This window comes from Mus musculus, chromosome 17 (assembly GCF_000001635.26).
Source record: "Mus musculus strain C57BL/6J chromosome 17, GRCm38.p6 C57BL/6J".
Taxonomy (NCBI): Eukaryota; Metazoa; Chordata; class Mammalia; order Rodentia; family Muridae; genus Mus; species Mus musculus.
In genome coordinates this window covers 15,041,846-15,061,615 of record NC_000083.6, presented here as the reverse complement: position 1 = coordinate 15,061,615, position 19,770 = coordinate 15,041,846, and the positions used below count along the sequence as shown (strand labels likewise).

The 19,770-nt window shown below is 44.6% G+C and overlaps 1 protein-coding gene and 1 long non-coding RNA gene across 35 annotated transcripts in view; one reads left to right on the top strand and one right to left on the bottom strand.

Annotated features, from left to right (window-relative positions):
• The window catches only part of Ermard (ER membrane associated RNA degradation), a 48,495-nt gene that overhangs the window by 28,430 nt on the left and 295 nt on the right, over nt 1–19,770 (bottom strand). For 14 of the 32 annotated variants that reach the window (XR_385341.2, XR_385340.2, XR_876519.2 and 11 more), the window contains exons 2-17: nt 19,200–19,368; nt 18,472–18,611; nt 17,192–17,293; nt 16,480–16,569; nt 13,954–14,051; nt 12,960–13,096; nt 12,038–12,152; nt 11,243–11,345; nt 10,840–10,869; nt 9,977–10,045; nt 8,229–8,402; nt 4,782–4,865; nt 2,780–2,856; nt 2,147–2,272; nt 1,632–1,850; nt 434–547 (exon numbers count right to left, since the gene is read on the bottom strand). Coding sequence is in view for 24 of the 32 variants with exons in the window: in NM_001039552.3 (NP_001034641.2) it covers nt 434–547; nt 1,632–1,850; nt 2,147–2,272; nt 2,780–2,856; nt 4,782–4,865; nt 8,229–8,402; nt 9,977–10,045; nt 10,840–10,869; nt 11,243–11,345; nt 12,038–12,152; nt 12,960–13,096; nt 13,954–14,051; nt 16,480–16,569; nt 17,192–17,293; nt 18,472–18,611; nt 19,200–19,368 (1,847 nt within the window). In the remaining 8 variants the exon portion in view is untranslated. Of the gene's footprint in view, nt 1–433; nt 548–1,631; nt 1,851–2,146; nt 2,273–2,779; nt 2,857–4,781; nt 4,866–8,228; nt 8,403–9,976; nt 10,046–10,839; nt 10,870–11,242; nt 11,346–12,037; nt 12,153–12,302; nt 12,426–12,959; nt 13,097–13,953; nt 14,052–15,834; nt 15,926–16,479; nt 16,570–17,191; nt 17,294–18,358; nt 18,612–19,199; nt 19,369–19,477; nt 19,764–19,770 lie in introns of those variants that run through there. The other 18 variants (XR_385342.2, XM_030249852.1, XM_006524465.2 and 15 more) reach the window with 11 other exon arrangements.
• Nucleotides 5,423–17,475, top strand: Gm35343. 3 transcript variants are annotated; one of them, XR_001782199.2, is made up of 2 exons: nt 5,423–6,598; nt 14,423–17,475. It is a non-coding gene; the product is annotated as a predicted gene, 35343 (long non-coding RNA). The 3 variants fall into 3 exon arrangements; XR_001782197.2 differs by lacking the exon at nt 14,423–17,475 and adding an exon at nt 10,352–10,462 and having other exon boundaries at nt 5,561–6,598; XR_001782198.2 differs by lacking the exons at nt 5,423–6,598; nt 14,423–17,475 and adding exons at nt 8,245–8,323; nt 10,352–10,462.

Here is a 19,770-nt window from a genome sequence, read left to right as displayed (position 1 = left end):
AGATTACTTTCAGATTCCCTAGATCTGATGTAGCTGGAAAGTAGAATTCTTAAGTTTGAAACTTAGTTACACAATTGTGGTCACTTGCATGTGGCAGGATCTGCCTCATGGCTCTGACTTCAAGACCTTCCTGCAAGCCCATCTCCATAGTCTTCACTCAGCTTGCACCTGGGCGCAGAACTGTAGCCTGGCAAGCTGAGAGGGTTCACTAGTAAACTAGGTTCAATTTTGTGATCCACAAACTTAGTATCCAATTGTACAGAGAAGACCAGCTAAGGATCAAGGAAAACCTGTGGAGATTTAAAAAAAAAAAAACCACCAAAGAAATAGCCAAGAGGAGTCCAAATGTCTTACACAAAGGAAGAGCCAAGAGGAGTCAAATGCCTTATAATGCCATCAGCACTGTCTTTTCTCCTTAACAGACGCACCTTACCTCAGATACTGCTGTTGTTCCTCAGCGCCCTTATCACGAACAGCATGGACACTGGCCAACTCCAGTGCAAGGAGCAACAAAATCAGGGAAAGCATGGGACATAAAAGTCTAACACTGAAAAAGAAAACAGGCAGGTCAAGGTTTTGACAAAGTCCTTTCCGTTTTCATAAGGAAAAACAGCACTTCACCTAATCAACACCTTTTTGTTATTACAAAATCCACACAGTGTATTTTAATCATGCTTTTCCCCTTTCCCGAATGTTCCAAACCCTCCCCATCTCCTGACATACTCAGCTTTATGTCTATAAACATGCTTGCTCTCTCTGTCTCAAACACACACACACCATAAGCACAAAAAATGAAAATAGAAAAACAAAACAGAGAGAAAGGCAAAGGGAAAAAAGACAAACCACACCAAACAATATGGAGTTGTTTTGCCAGCACCGTTAAATCTGAACATCTGGGAAGATGGCTTGTGAGTCTTTTATCCTTTTGCCCTGCCCGGCCCAGTCCCTACCTTTCAAGTGTATAGGGGTACACAGCCCAGCCCCTTCTTGCCCTTCATGTTCAGGTCACAACATGCCTCTACTCCCTGGCAGCAGCACCTGCTTTTAGTCTGGCTCAGTGTCAGTTGCCTACAAAGGTCAGCCCCCAGCCTGCTACTGGGCTGTGCTAGCACCTTCCTTAGCCGATCACCTAGTAAAGGGCTTTCACAAGGGGAGAAGCGTGTTTAACTTTGCCAGATTCCAAGAACTTCCAATTACTGCCCGGCCTTATTTTTCCCATGAGACCAGCAGAGATGCTTAAAAATCCTTCACTCCGTTTGGGAGGGAATGCAGTAGCACTGCATATATACTACATGAGAGCAGACTGAACATGGGTGTGCTGTGATAGTCCTAGAAACACCAACCATTCAACCCACCCAAAGTCCCAGAAATATGCCCCAAGCAGCTATTTCTAAAGACTATGTGAAGAACAGTAGTGCCAGCAATTCCTAGTGAAGAGCTCTAGGGCTTAAACCGGGACAGTCATTTTGGGTAGTGGGACCCACACCAAAAGGCCACATTTAATAGTTCTATAAAACAGTATACACTGTAACTACTCTCTGAAAGGGTCAGCCCTCACCCAAGCTTGAGCGTGCAGGGGCACTAATGGGGGGGGGGTAGGTTGTGGGGGATGTGGGGGAGAGACAGCCTACCTGCTGAGCATGCGCACATAGTTCTGACGCTGCCTTGAACGTAACCTACGCTCCACCCATTGCCTGTGTCTTAGCTGCAAAGAGGCGGTGACCTGGTCAGATACGCGTTGGCACTGGGAGTTGATGCCTCGGAGCACAACTAGAACTTCTAGAACGATTCTGGGGCAGAACAGTGTAGGAATGCGTGTGCTACACAGTTCACTGAGCAGCTGGGACCACCTGCAAGTGACAGCGTAACAATCAGGGGACACACGGTACCAGAGAATGCCACTGCCAGCTCCTTTTTCCTGACTCTGAGGTGGCACCTCAGCAAGTGACCGGCAGGTAAAATGCAACGGCAGTGAACAGGGTACACTCGTGTGTGACTCACTAGATACACACGTGGTACCTGCACAGAGATCACCTAACCTCACCCAAGGACCATGTTTGGGGCCAATCCCAAATTGCTGAAATTTAGAATGGAAACAGTAAGTCTGCTACCATAAATTCCTCAGTTCTGCTTCTTCAGTACTCACTTCTCTGAGGGAAGACCATCCAAGCCATTTATAGCACAGGCACTCCCAGGCAGGTAGTGGCAGAGCTCACACCAAATCTTGCTAATTAAAGAGTTGCAGGCACATGCTTCAGAATTTCCTTCCAATCTGAAGAACACACAATAGTTAAAGGTATATTCCAATAATTAAAACTCCCTCATTATTGGTAATACAAAATTATGTTTAATGCACAGTAACCTTCATCTAAAACTTGGTTTCCCCAACACAAAGGAAAATAGGTACCATGACAGGACAAAATGAAAGCAATGATAAGCTAGCTGCAAGACACAATGCAAATGAAGGTGAACTGTGGCTTCTAGATTAGCCCTACTACAAGTGTGTCTGCTTTATTCTACACCCCCCATATCCCTACTCCTCTTCCTCCTAAGTCCAGACTTTCATGATGTCTGCTGTGCCCTGGTTGAAGGGTGCCTTATCTTCCAGCCTGTGTTCAACAGCCAACAAGCTGGGCCCCGTAGTTCCCTTTCCAAAGGCTTTCTAACAGCTCTCTATAAGGAGGGAGATGAGCACTACAAAGGCCAGGCATGGTGCACACAACCCAGGTGACATGTGCAACCGGCTTAGGTAACAGGCTCCAGCCCAGATGGCACGCACCTGCCTGCTTCCTGACAACACTCTTCTGGCAAAGGCGGCACAGGCCACATCCTGAGGCTTCTCTCACAGCTCAGCACCTGAGAGGAAAGATTTGACTGCTGTAGGTCTTACAATATCCCAGAAAAATGTTTTCAACTGTCATAAATATTGAATCACTTTCTAGAAAATATTTGTAAAATGGTTACAGGCCGCATATTTGCAAACCATCTGGCAAGCTCAAGTACTTCCCATGTTCAGCTGAGGAACAGTTCAAACCTTTGCTGGGCCTGTGACTATGAGCATGTTTGCAACATGACCCCTCAGGCAAGAGGCAGCCTCCCTCCCCTCCTCTGACCTGTGTGGCTAGCTTTGGCAAGTGTTATATGAGTGAGAGCACACAGCACAGATGAGGGAGGCATGTCAACACTGTCAACAACTTGTCAGCGGCCACAGGAAGCCACACAGCAGACCCTTTAGCAGGCTTTGACCATGATAACATGAGCAAATTAAGTGGCAGCTCTGTAGACACCACTGAATGTGAGCAATTTTCTGCAACAGCAGTAAGCAGGGCGATGACCGGGTTACAAAGCACAGGACTGTTGCCAAGTAGTAGACGGATAAGAGATGAGAGTCCAAAATAGTCAGGGGCTGCCAGAGGCCAGAGAAGAGGCCAGCGAAGGGAGGCTGTCTCCAGGCAGGCTGGAGACTCAGCAATCAGTCCAGCATCCAGAAGCTTCCCTCCTGTCCTCCCTGTCTCTTTAAAATACCTGTAGGTAAGTTCTGGTATCTCTACCCTTCTAAAGGTATCTTGGAAAGCAGACACATGGAGGACACCATCCATGCTCCTGCCCTCAGACCACAGCCACTGGCACGGGATGGGGCTGACTTGATGACCTGGCCCTTCTCCCCCGCACTGCTTTAGTTGTTTCCTAACTGAAACATCCCTTCTAGAGAGAGCTTTTTAAGACTCAAGAAACTCACAGAACTTACGAGATTCAAAGTCCCTCGCCAAGGTTATAAAAGCAGAAGGCAACCGCTGGGAAGAGGGCACTCCTGGCTCTGGTGTGCATCCTTTGTGAGTTATCTCAAGTGCTGGGATGGTCTTCCCAGGCATCGAGAATCCCATAACTCCCTAAAGCTCATTGGTTACTGAGGCTGATTCAGGTGGACAGTGGCTTTGATCTGTTGTGGTGCCTCTCTGGGAAGAACAGATGTTTGCTCACCTCTCCCCAGGAAAGGTCTCACAATTGATGTGTTTGTCAGCACTGGTCAGGCCTTGGTCTCTAGCATGGCCTCTCTAGGCCTTTCTCTGCAAGCATGTACCAGTTTATAGCAGTTTATAGAGGGTGTACTCATCCACGTGCCAGCGTCTATGCAACAGCTATCCTGAGTGTGGTATTCATGGGGATTGTTCTTGTCCTATCTCCTGCTATGTACAGAATAAAACATCTGTGGCCTGGAGAGATGGCACAGTGGTTAGCATCAAGTACTAATCTTGCAGAGGACCTGAGTTCAATTCCCAGCACCTGTTGTGTGGCTCACAATAACCTCTAACTCCAGTTCTCAGAAGCCCCTGGCCTCCAAGGGCACATGTACTTTTGTCCAAACAATCTTCAAAAAGGAAAAAAAAAAAGGCAGAAAACATTTGAGATAATTCCCAAAATGGAACTACCTGGTAGAAAGTTTGCTTAAAATTATGTTAATAAAAACTTATCTTATATGGTAGAAGATAAAATGACATCCCTTACTTGGTAAACCCTGCTTCTCTCTCTGGGCAGTGATCGGTACCAGCAGCCAGCCAGGTTCCACATTAAATACTCCACCTGTCATCCTTGAGACTAAAGCCATCTTTAACTCTGAGACACAGAACCTGAGCTGCAAGCACAGCAGACAGAGCCACTTGACTAGACCCCACAGGAAATGACCAACTGGTCAGGAAATCTGATAGGACAAAGCCCTGGGACCATTCTGATGCATCTGAAGGAGGAGTGGTGTCCCCTCTCCCACCCCCTGCCATGCATACCTGTTTTTGAAGCTGGAAGGCTGGGTGGCAGCGAGACCTGTATCCTTCTGCAAGCCTAACCAGCAACTGTATTGCTGCTTCCTCCTGGTGTAGAAACAGTGATGTCAGTCATTATGGGTCTGTGCTGGGTTTTGTGCCTTCTTCTGAATCATGCCAGTTAGAGTCATAGCCTTCCACTACCGTCTTCCCAATAACTCTATTCAGCTGGAGCATGGTAAAGCTCTTCAATAAACAGGATGGACCTGATGGTCAACGGTAACCAACAAACCGATAAAATGGAGCTAACCACAGTAATCTACAAAGATCACATGCATCCTGTCCATAGCATAGCAAAGCTACAAATGGACAAGGAGAGAAAGATCCCAAAATGAATGGAAACAAATTGTAAGGACTGAAAATCAATATAATTAGAAGGAAATTACGTGACCAGAAGCAGTTAATTGCTAAACACATAAATATTAAAAAATCATAAAGTATTAAAGTAGTATATTCCAACTGATATAAATATACAACTGAATGTAATATATAACTGATATAAATGTGTGACTGAAAAGCCAAGTCAGTCACTGGAAACTACAAAAATGAAAAGTCAGGGAGCCAAAAGCTGGCAGAAGCCAGAAGCAGGGACTGCCATGTTCTCAACGACACAGAGCAAATGACTGAAACAACAGCAGATTGAAGTGCTGGGACATGAGCCAACCTTCACTCACTGACAACTAAGTCACAGCCACATCGTGGGCAGCATCCTCATAGCTGTGGTGCCAAGTCTGGGGTGAGTACTGGGACGGACAGGAGAGGGCACCCACTTCTGCCTTAGAAAGCAGAGGTAGCGTCTGCACAGAGGGACATGATGTGTAGAAAAGGGTCTGGCTGCTGTGTTGAGAAGTGGGGGCCCTCCAGGAAATGATGGTGGTTTCTCCAAGGAATAGAATAACACTGAGGAAGAGATTCAAGACATATCTTAAGACAGAAAACTGAGTACAGAATGTGAAGACAGGAAAGGGTGTCATGGGAGTCTGTGAGCCTTAGAAGCCACCTTAGATGAGAAGGTGGAATCCACACTCACCACAGGCCTGAAGTCAGCACATAGTTCCTATTGATAATTTCTTATGTCTTTGAGACAGGGTCTTATATATCCCAAGCTGGTCTCAATCTCTATGTAGTTGAGGATGACCTGTGAATTTGTGTCTTGGTTTTTCAATTCTGAGATTTTGAACTCATGCCTTGGTTTTACGGTTCTAAGATAGTGGGTTCAAGTCCCACCTTGTGCCTTGGTTTTACGGTTCTGAGATCATGGGTTCAAGTCCCAAATCATGCCTTGGTTTTACAGTTCTGAGACAGTTCTGAGATTGTGGGTTTGAGTCCCACCTCTTGTCTTGGTTTTACAGTTCTGAGATTGTGGGTTCAAGTCTCACCTCGTATTCTGTATTCTGGCAGCTGCCACTGTGGGCTGTAAGAACCCAGTAGCCTCGGGAGGAAGACGCCCAGAGGCCCCCGCAAGCTGCGACCCCTGGAAGACGTTCCAAGGGTGAGGGACAGTCAGAAAGGTCTGACTATCATCTGGCAGAGTGAGGAATGAGTGTGCTTAGATACTGGTGTTTTTTTTTCTTCTCTGTTGCTGTCTTGTTTGTGTTTGTGGTTTTTGTCATGGGACAGACTATGTGTGTGGTGCCGACTGTGGACTTGGACTGATGTTAGGACAGAATTTGTCAGTGATAGTTAAGAAAAACAACTCAGTGCACGTTCCTGGCGGCAGGCAGCTGCAGGGCCGGACTGAGAACTTCTGGCTTCGGCGGCAGCAGCATGCACTGGCCAAGGTGAGGCACCACATGGGAAACCGTGGCCCAGGGGGGAACACCCATGCAGAGGTTTCCCTGGGATGCCCACCCCACCACCACCACCACGCATTTTACCGCTGGTACACGGATGGCAGTAGCCTCGAGGTTGAAAGACTGAGATGGCCAATGTAATAGCCAAGAAGATCCTAGAAGAAATCTTCCCGAGGTTTGGGATATCCAAGGTAATCAGGTCCAATAATGGACCTGCCTTTGTTGCCCAGGTAAATCAGGGACTGGCCAAGATATTAGAGATTGATTAGAAGTTACATTGTGCATACAAGCTCCAAAGCTCAGGACAGGTAGAAAAGATGAATAGAATTCTAAAAGAGACTGGTGTAGACTTGGTGCTCCTTCCCCATGCCCATCACTGTCTTAAATAATGTGCTTAAACCTACATGTTGTTGTAATTATAATCTGTATGCTAAGTTAAAAGGCTTGCAGGTGGTGCAGAAAAAAGTCTGGTCACAATTGGCTACAGCGAACCGGGTACCCCAAAAGACATCTCACCAGTTCCAGCCAGAGATCTGATCTACATACACCTACATCATGCCCAGACCCTCAAGCCTCACTAGAAGGGCCCTGCCTAGTTCTGTTTACTATCCCTTCTTATTCTGTTTTTGTTTTTAACCTTTGGCCCATGTTATGATATCTATTCTCCACGTAGAGATATAGACTTCTAAAATTCTAAGATTAGAATTACTTAGTAGAAGAAGAGGGGAATGAAAGAAAATAAAACTTGAGACCTGTGATTCATGTAATTTATGTCAAATAGCCCAAAGAGTTGTTTGTGAGCTTTGAAACCTAGGGCTGAGAACATAGCAGAACAGGCCAGGACATGCCCGGGCAGGCCCGTCGTTAAGACATTCCTGAGACTGCTTGGCCATACATGTCTGGGCTGGCCCCGCGCCTCCCTATCTCCCCCCCTTCTGACCTAAGTTAAGTACAGTCTGCTGGTGTTTAAATGGACCAATCATGTGAAACCGCGCCAATTCCTCCCCCAGCCCCAGCCCCTTTTCTTTAAAAACCCCTAGCTTCCAAGCCTTGTGGTCGAAACCACTGTCTCCTGTGTGAGATACGTTTCGACCCAGAGCTCCGCCATTAAACTACCTCATGTTTTTACATCAAGGCATTCTGTTCTGTTCGTGATTCTTGGGTGCACACCGAATTGGGAATTGAGTGGGGTTTCCCCACTAGGTTCTTTTAACTGTCATGCATCTAAACTGAAAACAAAAGTCCCACCTACACTACTACAGCTGAAGCTATTTACTTTAAAACAACAAAATCATTAGTTTCAAAACTATAACTATCCTGCTCCATCAGTTTAGCAGGCACTGTGGGCGTCTCCCACACTTGGCCAACCATGTTGCGTAACTTACTCTTTGGTTTTTAACACTGACACTGCTATTAAGAACAGAGCCAAAAAGGCATTTCAAAGACAAATTATTTCAGCTTCAGAACCCAGACTTTTAGAGAATGTACACATGCATACATTCTGACAGGGTACTGTAACTCAAATTAAGATAAATCAAATTTGAGAAATAAGACATGCTCTTCCCTTGCTGGTGGTAGTACATTCCGCCAGCCACCCTCCTCCCTCCCTCTGTGGTACCTTCAGTTCTGACACTGTCCCCTTCTCAGTGAATCTGAGCAGCAGCACCAGGGAGAATGTGAGCAGCTGGCCTGCGGCCTCTTCTGGAAATTCACGTATGTTGATCTCCCCATGGCTTATACGATCCCGGATACGAGGACCCTCCTGATAGTTCAGGAAATCCCACAAGAATTCCTTTTAGAATTGACAGAGAAACATTCTGTCAGTGTTCTGGGCAGATGAAGAGTGAATGGCAGGGTATCCTGGCAGTTCTTGGCTTGTTTATAAACTGATGGGAAATGCAAGTCTCAAAGAGGGCACTCACCCCATCCTGCAGCTGGAACTGTAGTGGGGAGCCCTTGTTCAGTACAGCCTGCCTGTGGGGGGTGGAGGGGAGGGAGCACCAACCACCAAGGGAAGGGAAACAAACTTCCCTAAAGAAGCCTAAGTCACTGCTCTTGCTGGGAGGAGCATAACCAAGCAGCTGTCCCTTGGCCACTGCTTCCCCTGCATTCACCATGGACTACTCCTGCATCTTAAGCCAGCAAAGATGGCTGCTCCCTCTTCTAACACTACATGGCCAAAGCCTGCCTCTGCCAGACTATGGGGGCGGGGTGGGGGTGGGGAGTCAGAAAAGCACTCATGTGGACTGACTGCCAACAGAGGAAGAGTCCAGGGTGTTGTGGATAGCACTGGAGCTAATTATATTTGATGTTAATTCTGCTCTTAAGAGTGACTTCGAACAAGGAATGAGTCAGCACTCAGGTGATTTCCTGTAAAGCTGCTCCCCACCTTAATTTGTAAAATAAAGGAGAGCTGATGATTGGGCAAATAAAGGGAAGGTGGAGGGGAAAGGGGTGGTGGGGAGAAGGAGATTTGAGAGAGGCAACTCAGGGGAGGAGGAGGAAGAAGAAGAAAAAAAGCAGAGCAGAAGCACATAGCCTGGAGAAATGGCAAGTTCTAAGGGGTCTCATAAGATGTGGAAGATGGTAGTGTAGTGGTAGATCTGCCCAATCTAGGCGCACAGCATGTATTCATATTAATTGTGTTGTGTTTTCATTGCCGGGGCATATTTGCGATGGAGACTTAGCACAACACCAGGGGATTCAGGATCAAAAAAAAAAAAAATCAGCTAGATTAGTCATCTTACTGTCTGAGGGCAGGAAGGGTGTCAAAAATCACATAAGGAATGAATGGGGCATATAATCCAGCTCTTCTCTCAGTAAGGCAGACAGAAAGTATCTACTGTAGTCTACAGAGAAGTCACTGTAGTATTCTTACAAAATATAAAATGCTGATTGAAAAAAGGGCCAAAACATTAATTGTATCATCCAACACTTAAACTTTTTTTTTTTTTTTTTGGTTTTTCAAGACAGGGTTTCTCTGTGTAGCCCTGGCTGTCCTGGCACTCACTTTGTAGACCAGGCTGGCCTCAAACTCAGAAATCCTCCTTCCTCTGCCTCCCAAGTGCTGGGATTAAAGGCATGGGCCACCACCACCCGGCCCAACACTTAATCTTAAAGATATCTGACTGTTGCTAAGTTTTACAAACAAATATATAATCCTTTCTTTAGTAAAAATACATAGAATCAATAAAAAAAAAGTATTTAGAAAGAGGGCAGCCAAATCATCAGGCACTCAGAAGCACAGAAGTGGCTGCAGTCGCTTCTGGTGGTGTCTGTGACAGGCCAAGCAGGCCGGCTCCTGAGCACACCACAAATGATGTTCATAACCAGAAAGACGCGAGACTGGGGATACATGGGCTTTACCATGGCAGGCTCTCCAAGGAAACAAGGAAGCTGGTTCATGCTACCATCACTCATGTGTTTTGCCAGTATCTAGAACACCAAACATAGATGAGTCAATAAGCTGTTAAACTGACACATGTACAAGAGTCATGTACGTACACGTACAGAGACACTAATCTGTACACATACAATTACAACATTTGTATTTCCAAAGTTGTTGCCCTGGCTAAAAATAGTTGTTCACAGCAGTGGTTATAGCCAATGGTGTCAATCTGCATTTTCCAACTTTGTGTTTTGAACAACTACAGAAATAAGATTAACAATGTTGGGCCTCAAAATTAGCCTAAAAACTTTATTTATTTATTTATTTATTTTAAACGGTTTCATGTATTACAGGCTGGCTTCAAACCCTGTATCTACCTCCCGAGTGTTGGGATTACAGATGTGTACCACCATGCTGGGTATATTCAGTGCTGGAGATTGAGCCCGCAGCTTCATGACTGCCAGGCAAGCACTGCCTTCACTAAATGCAGCCCCAGAGCTATAGCTGAAACCTTGCATGAGCTTCTTCTTCTTGCCTATTACCATCAACATCTTCCTATAAGCATGCTACTCATAGTTAATCTTTCTGGGTTTTAAAGGCACTTATTTTACACGCATTGGGTATTTTTGCATGCGTGTATGTATGTATGTGTACCATGTGCATGCTTACACCCGGCTGTGGGCCAACATATGGGTGCTCGGAACCAAATCCAGGTCCTGCAGGAAAAGCACGTGCTGCTGACCTCTGAGCCACCTCTCCAGCCCTAATCATTGCATCTTCATTTGTATCTTGAAAGAAAATACATTTTTTCAAGTTTTTTTTCCCAAGTTTGGCTACTTACTTCATCAAACGTGGTATACAGAATTGTTGACTGCAGAAAAGGGAAGATAAAAAAGAGAAACAATTAAAAAGAACAGCAGTATTCTGCAAAATCAGAAACAATTCTGGCTTCAGAAAATGTTGATGCTTTTGCAACACCATGAAGTTGAAAGGGCAGTTTGGAAACAGAACCATCTTATGTAATCACAATTCAAATAAATATATGCTGTAACAGCAAATAAAGCATGCTGTGTGTGTGTGTGTGTGTGTGTGTGTGTTGTAAAGGACTGAATCTGGGGTTTTGCACATATTATGCAAGTGCTTAGCTAACATTCTGCATCTCCAGCCCTTAAAACTTTTAAATAGCCACAGACAATTGTCAACATAGTAATTGCAGTTTGAGTGAGTAACAGAAACACTTGTACCTCGGCTGTGAGCAGTCTATCAGGACACTTGTTAACTGCAGCAAACAGTCTCCTGAGTCCAGCTTCTAGCTGTGACAGCAACAACATGGTGCAGTCGGCAAACCTGGGGGACCAGAGTCTATTAGCAGGTGTCTCAGTTACTGCACTGCAGCCTCAACACAAATAATATGGCATTGAAAACAAGGATATACAACTTGCTAATGTGGAAGCAAAATACTAGGATCCAATTCTAAATAGACTAATGACTTAAAACCATTTTTCTTTCTTTTTTTTTTTGGGGGGGGGGCATGTTTTAAAGCTTGATGAAACCTTTTCATAGTTTCAGTAGAACAAAATGCCAATAAGGTCCTATAAACACTGCATATCACTTCTGAGGATGGCCAGAACAGAGCTGCAGAGCTGCAGAGCTGCAGAGCTGCAGGGAGTAGCTGAGGAAAAAAACATGCTGTGCCTGGCTCTTGCATGGCTTTGGTTTTGAGGGAATACATGGCCAGGCTTGTCTGTCTTCCTCCCTCCCCGACTCCTGTAGTTCTCTTATGATAGGTGCAATATTTTACTTATAGTAAGAGCTCAGAAAAATACAAAGAAGCTTATTCTAACAGCAACAAAAAAAAGCTCTATCAATAGCACCAAGAAGATTATACAGAATATTTCAACCAGTCAGGGCTTGTCTGAGTCACCAAAGGAAGGCATTCTGCACTCAGCCTAATCTGAGAGGTCTCACCTCTACCCCCTCAGCATTGCGCAGGCCTCTCGTCTTAGCACCAATAAATAGCACCATGCCACCCTTGTTACCTGTGCGACTTGAACTTGCTCACTGCCATTTCCCAATATGGCAACATGATTTTTAATAGGAAGTTGGATTTTGTCATCACTGTCTCTAATGCTGACAGTACCTCATAAGTCACACCTGTAAAAGAGCAAGTATCTTTGTAAACACAACCATAGTCAGCAACGGAAAGATGTCAGGAACACATGTGGACAGACATGTCAACCAGCCAGCACCCTGGGACAGATGAACTGTGGCCTGAGGCAGAGCATCCCTAAAAAGGGAGAGTACCTGGCCTACAGCTACAGTAAAGTGGCCTTAGGAAGTTGCCAAAAGGAAAAATGGGCAACTGGATCTCTTCAGAGACTTGGGCAGCAACTGAGAGTGGGGCTCAAGCGAGTTGAGGACACTGACCTAGAGGAGTAAGAAGTAGTCTCAGAGCCAGGCGTGGTGGCGCACGCCTTTAATCCCACCACTTGGGAGGCAGAAGCAGGCGGATTTCTGAGTTCGAGGCCAGCCTGGTCTACAGAGTGAGTTCCAGGACAGCCCCACAGCTATACTGAGAAACCCTGTCTCGAAATCCACCCCCTCCCCCCAAAAAAGAAGTAGTCTCAGAAGATACAGCAATTTTCACTATTGGCACATCTGATATAATGGCCACTCATACAGATGTAGACAAGGTGAGAGGAAAGAAGAACAGATACCATGAATGCCCCCAAGATTTCTGAATGGTAGCACATCTGAGGAAGAGACCAGCTCTAGCTGTGACTCTCAGGGCCAATAGCATCCAAGCAGTGGGAAGGGGTGAAGTTTAAAAGGGTCTTCCAATAACTTACAGAGCCATCTTGGCAACGGCAAGCGCATATTTCACCAAGAATTCAAGTCTGATACTACTTACAAAGTGAGTGCGCAAATACCTTTACGAAGACATAGTAAGGGGGGACTTGCCAGGAAAAACAATCACATCCTCTAAGTTTGTGAGTGTTACAAAAGGTCGATGTGCCAAGGTGACCTTTGTGTGGTGAAGGTAACTCTTCAGTAACTGGCCCAGTCCTGCCGTCAACAGCAACATGGCTGAACAGTATCTAGGGAAGGAGACAGAGAGCCCCTGGAAAATGAACAGAGCCACATACAAAGATCTCTCCTTCAACAGAGAGTGTTAAAATTATGCCAGGAGGATTGAGATGGATCAGCAGGGAAAGGCATCTATAGCCAAGCCAGATGTCTTGAGTTCAATCCTTAGGCCTGCATTTGGAAAGAGAACCATTCCCCACTATTTCCCTTTGACTTCCATACAATATGGGCATGAATAAATGAGTGTAAAAAAATTAAGGGAATTAAGAAAGGAAACCATCAAACTTCAGAACTCTCCATAGATGGAATTAAGCTGTATAATAACCAGGAAGGCTTTCTACCTATCCTGGCACCTACGCTTGTTCCTAGGAGCAAAGGCACTGAAACACATTCTGTCCCACCCACGCTGCTCTGCTGTTGGTGGACAACTTGACCACCCATGTCTCAAATATTTTGTCTTTCACAAAGAATCCTTCCTTCTTGTGAAATTCAAATACAGCAAATTCTATTTTTTTTTTTTTTTGGTTTTTCGAGACAGGATTTCTCTGTGTAGCCCTGGCTATCCTGGCACTCACTTTGTAGACCAGGCTGGCCTCGAACTCATCTTTTTTTTTTTTTTTTTTTTTTTTTTAAGAGTTATTTATTTATTATTATATGTAAGTACACTGTAGCTGTCTTCGGACACTCCAGAAGAGGGCACCAGATTCCACTAGAGATGGTTGTGAGCCACCATGTGGTTGCTGAGAATTGAACTCAGGACCTTCGGAAGAGCAGTCAGTACTCTTAACTGCTGAGCCATCTCTCCAGCCCCAAATACAGCAAATTCTTAAGCAGATTAAGGAAGAAAGTTACTTAACCAGCAACTCACTTTGGAGGAATATCTTGAGGGGAAGCAAAGCCATGCCACAAGACGTTTCTCAGGTTGAGTCCGCAGGGAGACCCGATGAAGACTTTTAGTATGTCCATCTAATCCAGTAAGACAGCAGATTAGGGAATCGTGGAGTAAATCAATTCAAGCCTAAAATGTTTGCTTTCTCCCTTAGTCCTAAGAAAGCCAGCAGCTTCTGCTGGTGTTAATAGTAACAATAATGAAACTAACATGAAAATGTTATTACATTTTTATTCGGTATGTGCCAATGTCTAGAGGTCAGAGGAGAACCTGAGGGAGTTGATTTATTCCCACCAAGTGCATGCTACTATTTGAATTGTTGTCAGCCTTGGTGGCAGGCACCTGCCCCCAGTGAGCTATTGCACTGGCCTGAAACCAACATTTACTAAGTGGTTAACACATGCTAGACACATTTTATTTAATGATTCATCAATTCATTTATCCCTAGACTCACCGTTGAGGACGGCAATAATATTTCCCCCTGTGCATATAAAGTAACACAAGTGAAGAAGATGAGCCCAGGGTTTCAGAAACCAGGACCGGCAAAGTAGTCCTAGGGCTAGGAGCAAGCCACGCACTCAAAATGTACAGCTTTAACACTAGACATCAGAGGCACCCAGGATCTGGACACAGCAGAAAGCGCAGACACAAACTCCATACCAGGCAGCATGGGCCTATATGGTAAGAAGGATGAGAATAGCAGCTCCAACTAGGCTGTATCCAAGTCCTGTGTCCCTACCTCCTGCACAGACTCGCAAGAGAGAGAACACCAGCCAGCCCTCAGGGAAGACAGGGAAGACAGGGAAGCAGTCTTGGTTTGTGTGGGCTGCTGCAGAGCAGAGGGAAAAATGCTTTCTGGGCCCCTCAAGCAGAACCAGCAGGTGAGAAGCTCAGAGGGGTTTAACCCAACATCCATGTCAACAGCCACATCTCTCCGGAGCAGCCTCAGAACCCTGTTCCCTTCCCCCATTTTATATACCATTTATCAGCAGCTAAGAAAATCATCTAGAACAATTTGCAAAACACAAGAAAATCAAGAAGAAGGAAGACCAACGTGTGGGTACTTCATTCCTCCTTAGAAAAGGGAACAAAATACCCATGAAAGGAGTTACACAGACAAAGTTTGGAGCTAAGACGAAAGGATGGACCATCCAGAGACTACCCCACCCGGGGATCCATCCCATAATCAGCCACCAAACCCAGACACTATTGCATATGCCAGCAAGATTTTGCTGAAGGGACCCTGTTATAGCTGTCTCGTATGAGGCTATGTCAGTGCCTGGCAAACATAGAAGTGGATGCTCACAGTCATCTATAAGATGGAACAAAGGGCCCCCAATGGAGAAGCTAGAGAAAGCACCCAAGGAGCTAAAGGGCTCTGCAACCCTATAGGTGGAACAACAATATGAACTAACCAGTACCCTCCCACACACACACCCCCAGAGCTCGTGTCTCTAGCTGCCTATGTAGCAGAAGATGGCCTAGTCGGCCATCATTGGGAAGAGAGGCCCCTTGTATGCCCCAGTACAGGGGAATGCCAGAGCCAAGAATTGGGAGTGGGTGGGTAGGGGAGTGGGTGGGTAGGGGAGTGGGTGGGTAGGGGAGTGGGGGGATATGGGAGACTTTCGGGATAGCATTTGAAATGTATATAAAGAAAATATCTAATAAAAAAAAAAAAGAAAAGAACAGAAAATCATCTAGAGGACAAAAGTGTCCATTCAGAGGGACATGGTTAATGGGAATAAAATGTGTTTAATGACTCAGTAAGCAAGAGTCCATACTCCAGCCTCAGCTCAGGCTCTCCATCCGAAAATTATTTTCAAGCTGGCCAGGGAGTGAGCAGGGGGTGAAGGTACATACACTGAGGATGGTTTCTCAGCCCCAAATGTGAATTTGGTGGATCTCTGGTACAACTAGGATGGCTGTTCTGGTCTTCTGCCTCTCTGAGCTGCCTACATGTCACCCTTTAGTTTGAAGTCTCTTGGTTACAGTTCCTCTAGAATATTCTGGAAATTATAAAGGCTACATCATCATAATCGTCATAATAACAACAACAACAACAATAATAATAATGTTATATAGTATATATAACACACAAACACACACACACATTATGCCACTGTAAGTCTGAATGGCTGCAAAAAGCATAAATTCCTACCTGTTAAAAACAGAAGTATTTTAGGACAAAGATATAATACTACCATCCCAAAGTGGTAAATATAGTCTATGGTGACTCAGTAATATCATTATGAATACTTAAATGAACAAAGTGATATGCTTCTAACTACCTCTCTGGCTGGATTTTATGGTTATTCTATCATAATCAAATCTGGAGAGAGAAACCCTGTGGGATATGTGGGAGAGAGACAATTCCAGAAGGAAGAGAGACGAATACACTTAATCGGTTAAACGGTAAATGTCTTCCCAGAGTACTTTAGCTTTGGAAGATCAAAAGCACAGCTCATGCCAGCTACTCTATGCTTTATGTAGAATTTGCACACTTACCACAGCATGTCCAAAGACTTGTGCAAGCTCTGCAGATGCAAGAAGATCTCTTAGGAGAAAGGGGCACTCTTTCCCAACCAGTAAAAATACCTAAACAAAGAGAAATCACATAATAATTACATGATAATCAGCAGTGATAATTTTTAAACAGAGCATAATGAATGAAGTGTGGTACAAAGGAACAAAGAAAAGCAGCTAGACACAGATTTCCTTTCCTATGTGTGTGTTTGTGTGTGTATATATGTGCACATGCCCGTGCACACATGCAAGTGCTCTCAAGCACATATGTACGAGGTGACTGCACATCTGGCCTAGGGGCCAAAGAAAGGCAGAATCCTCCATCACTCTCCACCATATTCCCTGAGACAAGGTCTCTTATTGAAACTGGAGCTAGAATGGAGGCCAGAAAGCCCCAGTTATCCCACTCCTGTCTCCACCCCATCTCCACACAGGGTGGTGTTACAGGAGGTGCAGAAGCAACCATCCATAGCTTTTGATTGTTTAACCACAGGTGCTGTAATCTAAGTTCAGGTACTCGTGCTTATGGAGCAAGTGTTTTTGTTTTGTTTACTGAGTCATTTCCCAGCTCACAAGAACTAGGTAGGATTTCTTAACTATGTACAAAGAGAATCGTTGTATGTTACAGAAAAACAGTAATAGAAAGCAAGAGATCTGAAGTTCTGTGTTCATCCATGAGGATTCTCACACTCACGTCGCCGAGGGCTCGCTCCAGACAGGAAGCTAGTTTCATCACGCCGAGGGAGACGGCAGCAGGCTGCGAGCTTTGCAAGGCATCAAGTATCTCAAGAAACAACTATTCAGAGGAAGACACACACTCGAGCTCAGATTCAGTGAAAGATGTTTCTCAAAGCAACAATAATGTTTATTCAATTACTATTTCCGCACTCAAGCCTCTTAAGATTTGAAGGTTTAAAACTTTCGGAATAAAAAGAGTTTATATTGGAAATACTATAATAAAGGAAATTATCTAACACCTAACGGGTTCTTTGGAAGTTCTTTAAATGTTTGTTCAAAGCACAAATTTGGTTATTTCCTATAATGATTTTTGGTTTAGTTCCTCTAGAAGGCAGCTTACCTCCCTGTTCTAGAGTCAGACATATTACAGGTACTGCATCATTATAGTCCTTTAACATGTCAAATAAGACGCAGGAAAAGACAAAACGCAAAGCACACAAGATTTGCATTAGGACTTGCCCCATATTACTACCTTCTTTTCAATTCCCTGTTAAGAAAGCAAGCGCCTACTCTCTGATCTCCTAACCCTGCCATCTCTCTGGGAGGTCTGCGCTATACGCTCAAGCAGACTTTATCTTCTAAAGCCTAACAGAGCCCAAAAGTTGTTCAAAGTGCTACCTTCAACTCAGGCTTCAGATACAAACTGCTTTGACTTCTCTTGCAGTCCCTGGGACCTCTTCAAAGTTGTAAGGTATAGTGAGCACAGTGAAAATGCTTTTTATACATGGAAAAAATAACTTAGTCAGGATCCCCACTCCACCCAAAGCTGCACCTGGTAACCAGAACTCAGTGACATCACCTACTCAAGATAATGAGACACAGGCCTAGAACCCCATGACGACCACTGGACAGTATATAAACAGAGACTAAAAGCCGTGCTCTGCTCTGCACATCTGGAGAGATGTCACTGTGCTCTGCCCTGCAGCTGGAAAGTCTCCCTAGAATCCTGACCCTCAAATCAGAGACTTCTGTTAAAGAGGGGACCTGAGCTTCGGTTAAGATATGTCACATAGTTAGGGAGATAGGCTTAGGGCTGGAGTTAGGAATTTAGAGAATGAATACTATGTGATGACCCTTGGCACAATAAAATATAACTTCTGTTAAAGTAACTACGTGTATCTACCTGCTTGCTTGTGTCATTAGGCCAAAGATGAAAAAGACATCCTTAACTTGGCAAGTAACAAGGACTTCCAATCTGTGAAGTCTTTGATTTCGAGAGAGATGCAAATGTCAAACCTCTGGATAAGTTGTCCACTGGTACCAAGGCGAATACTGAATTTCAAACTGAGCCCTGGTCAGAGCTGAGATGTGTAGGTGGATGGCCTCACACACCGGACCCAGCTGCTGCACACTTCTCCTGTAGTCCAGACTTCGCCCTGATAGGAGGAGAAAATGGTTTAGCTCCACAGCTCTGCCAAGGAATGAAAAACACCTAAATCAGCGAAAACCTTTAATTACAAAATGTCCCCCAAATCAAGCAGCTTATAATTGAACTATGCTAAGTATACATGCAGCTCAGTAGAAATGAACTGTAAACAGTTTTACTACCAGAACAGAATGCGTAGCTGGAGGTTTGGTTGCTCTTGATAAACTATAAAAATACGTAATTTTAGATATAACTCATATTGTCACTTAGGTGCTGTTCTGTGTAACATGGTGAGAGGTGCTACCTCATTTTGTCTTGTCTTTTATCCAGAGAACCCATTCTGTATATATAGCTAGTGACTAGTGGATCCAAGCCCTAAGATACTAGAATAGTCTAGTATCTCTTAGACCCTGCCTTCTTGGCCCTCCTGCTTACATTATGCCCTTAACTAAACCTCTCTTGACTTTTGAATATTTCTCCTCTGATTTACAACCACACTATAACACTCTTCAAGAAGAACAAATGAAGGTTTAACCACACAACAAATTTTTAATGTTACAGTACTAACGGAAGCTTGATGTACAAAGAGAATACAAACCTAATTCTTCATATCTCACACGGTCAGTAATTGCTTTCCATCGTACTTCACCATTTTGAGTTACAATGCTATTGATATCACAAATTTCTTTGAGTTCAAACCCAAGGTTACAAATCAAGTCATGCACTAAAGGAGAAAGGCATGTGGTCATGGAATCCCCTGGTAAAATCTGAAATATAAACCATAAAAGGCACTGTTACATTCAAGTGGAAAGAAAATCCGACCTTAAGAACAGAGTGAACTAAGGCATGACAGCTGTTAATATGCTTTCTGGTTACCATAATAGCTCTATGCGTAGAACAGTGCTTAGACACTTGAGGGTATTTTGTGTATCCCTTTTAAATGTTCATTGTGGAACTGGAATCGTTTCGTTAATCACACTTGCTGACTCTGGAGTTAGGAGGCTTGGTGGGTCACTCCCATTCCTTTATTATACCGCAGTTCCAAAAAATCAGAGATACTTTACAGGGAGTGTGAGAAGAGAAAACCTAGCATCCCTAACCTTGTATGAAACACAACTCGGGCCCAGAAGCACCGAGTTAAGGAAGTAAGAGTGATGGATGCCAGCCCT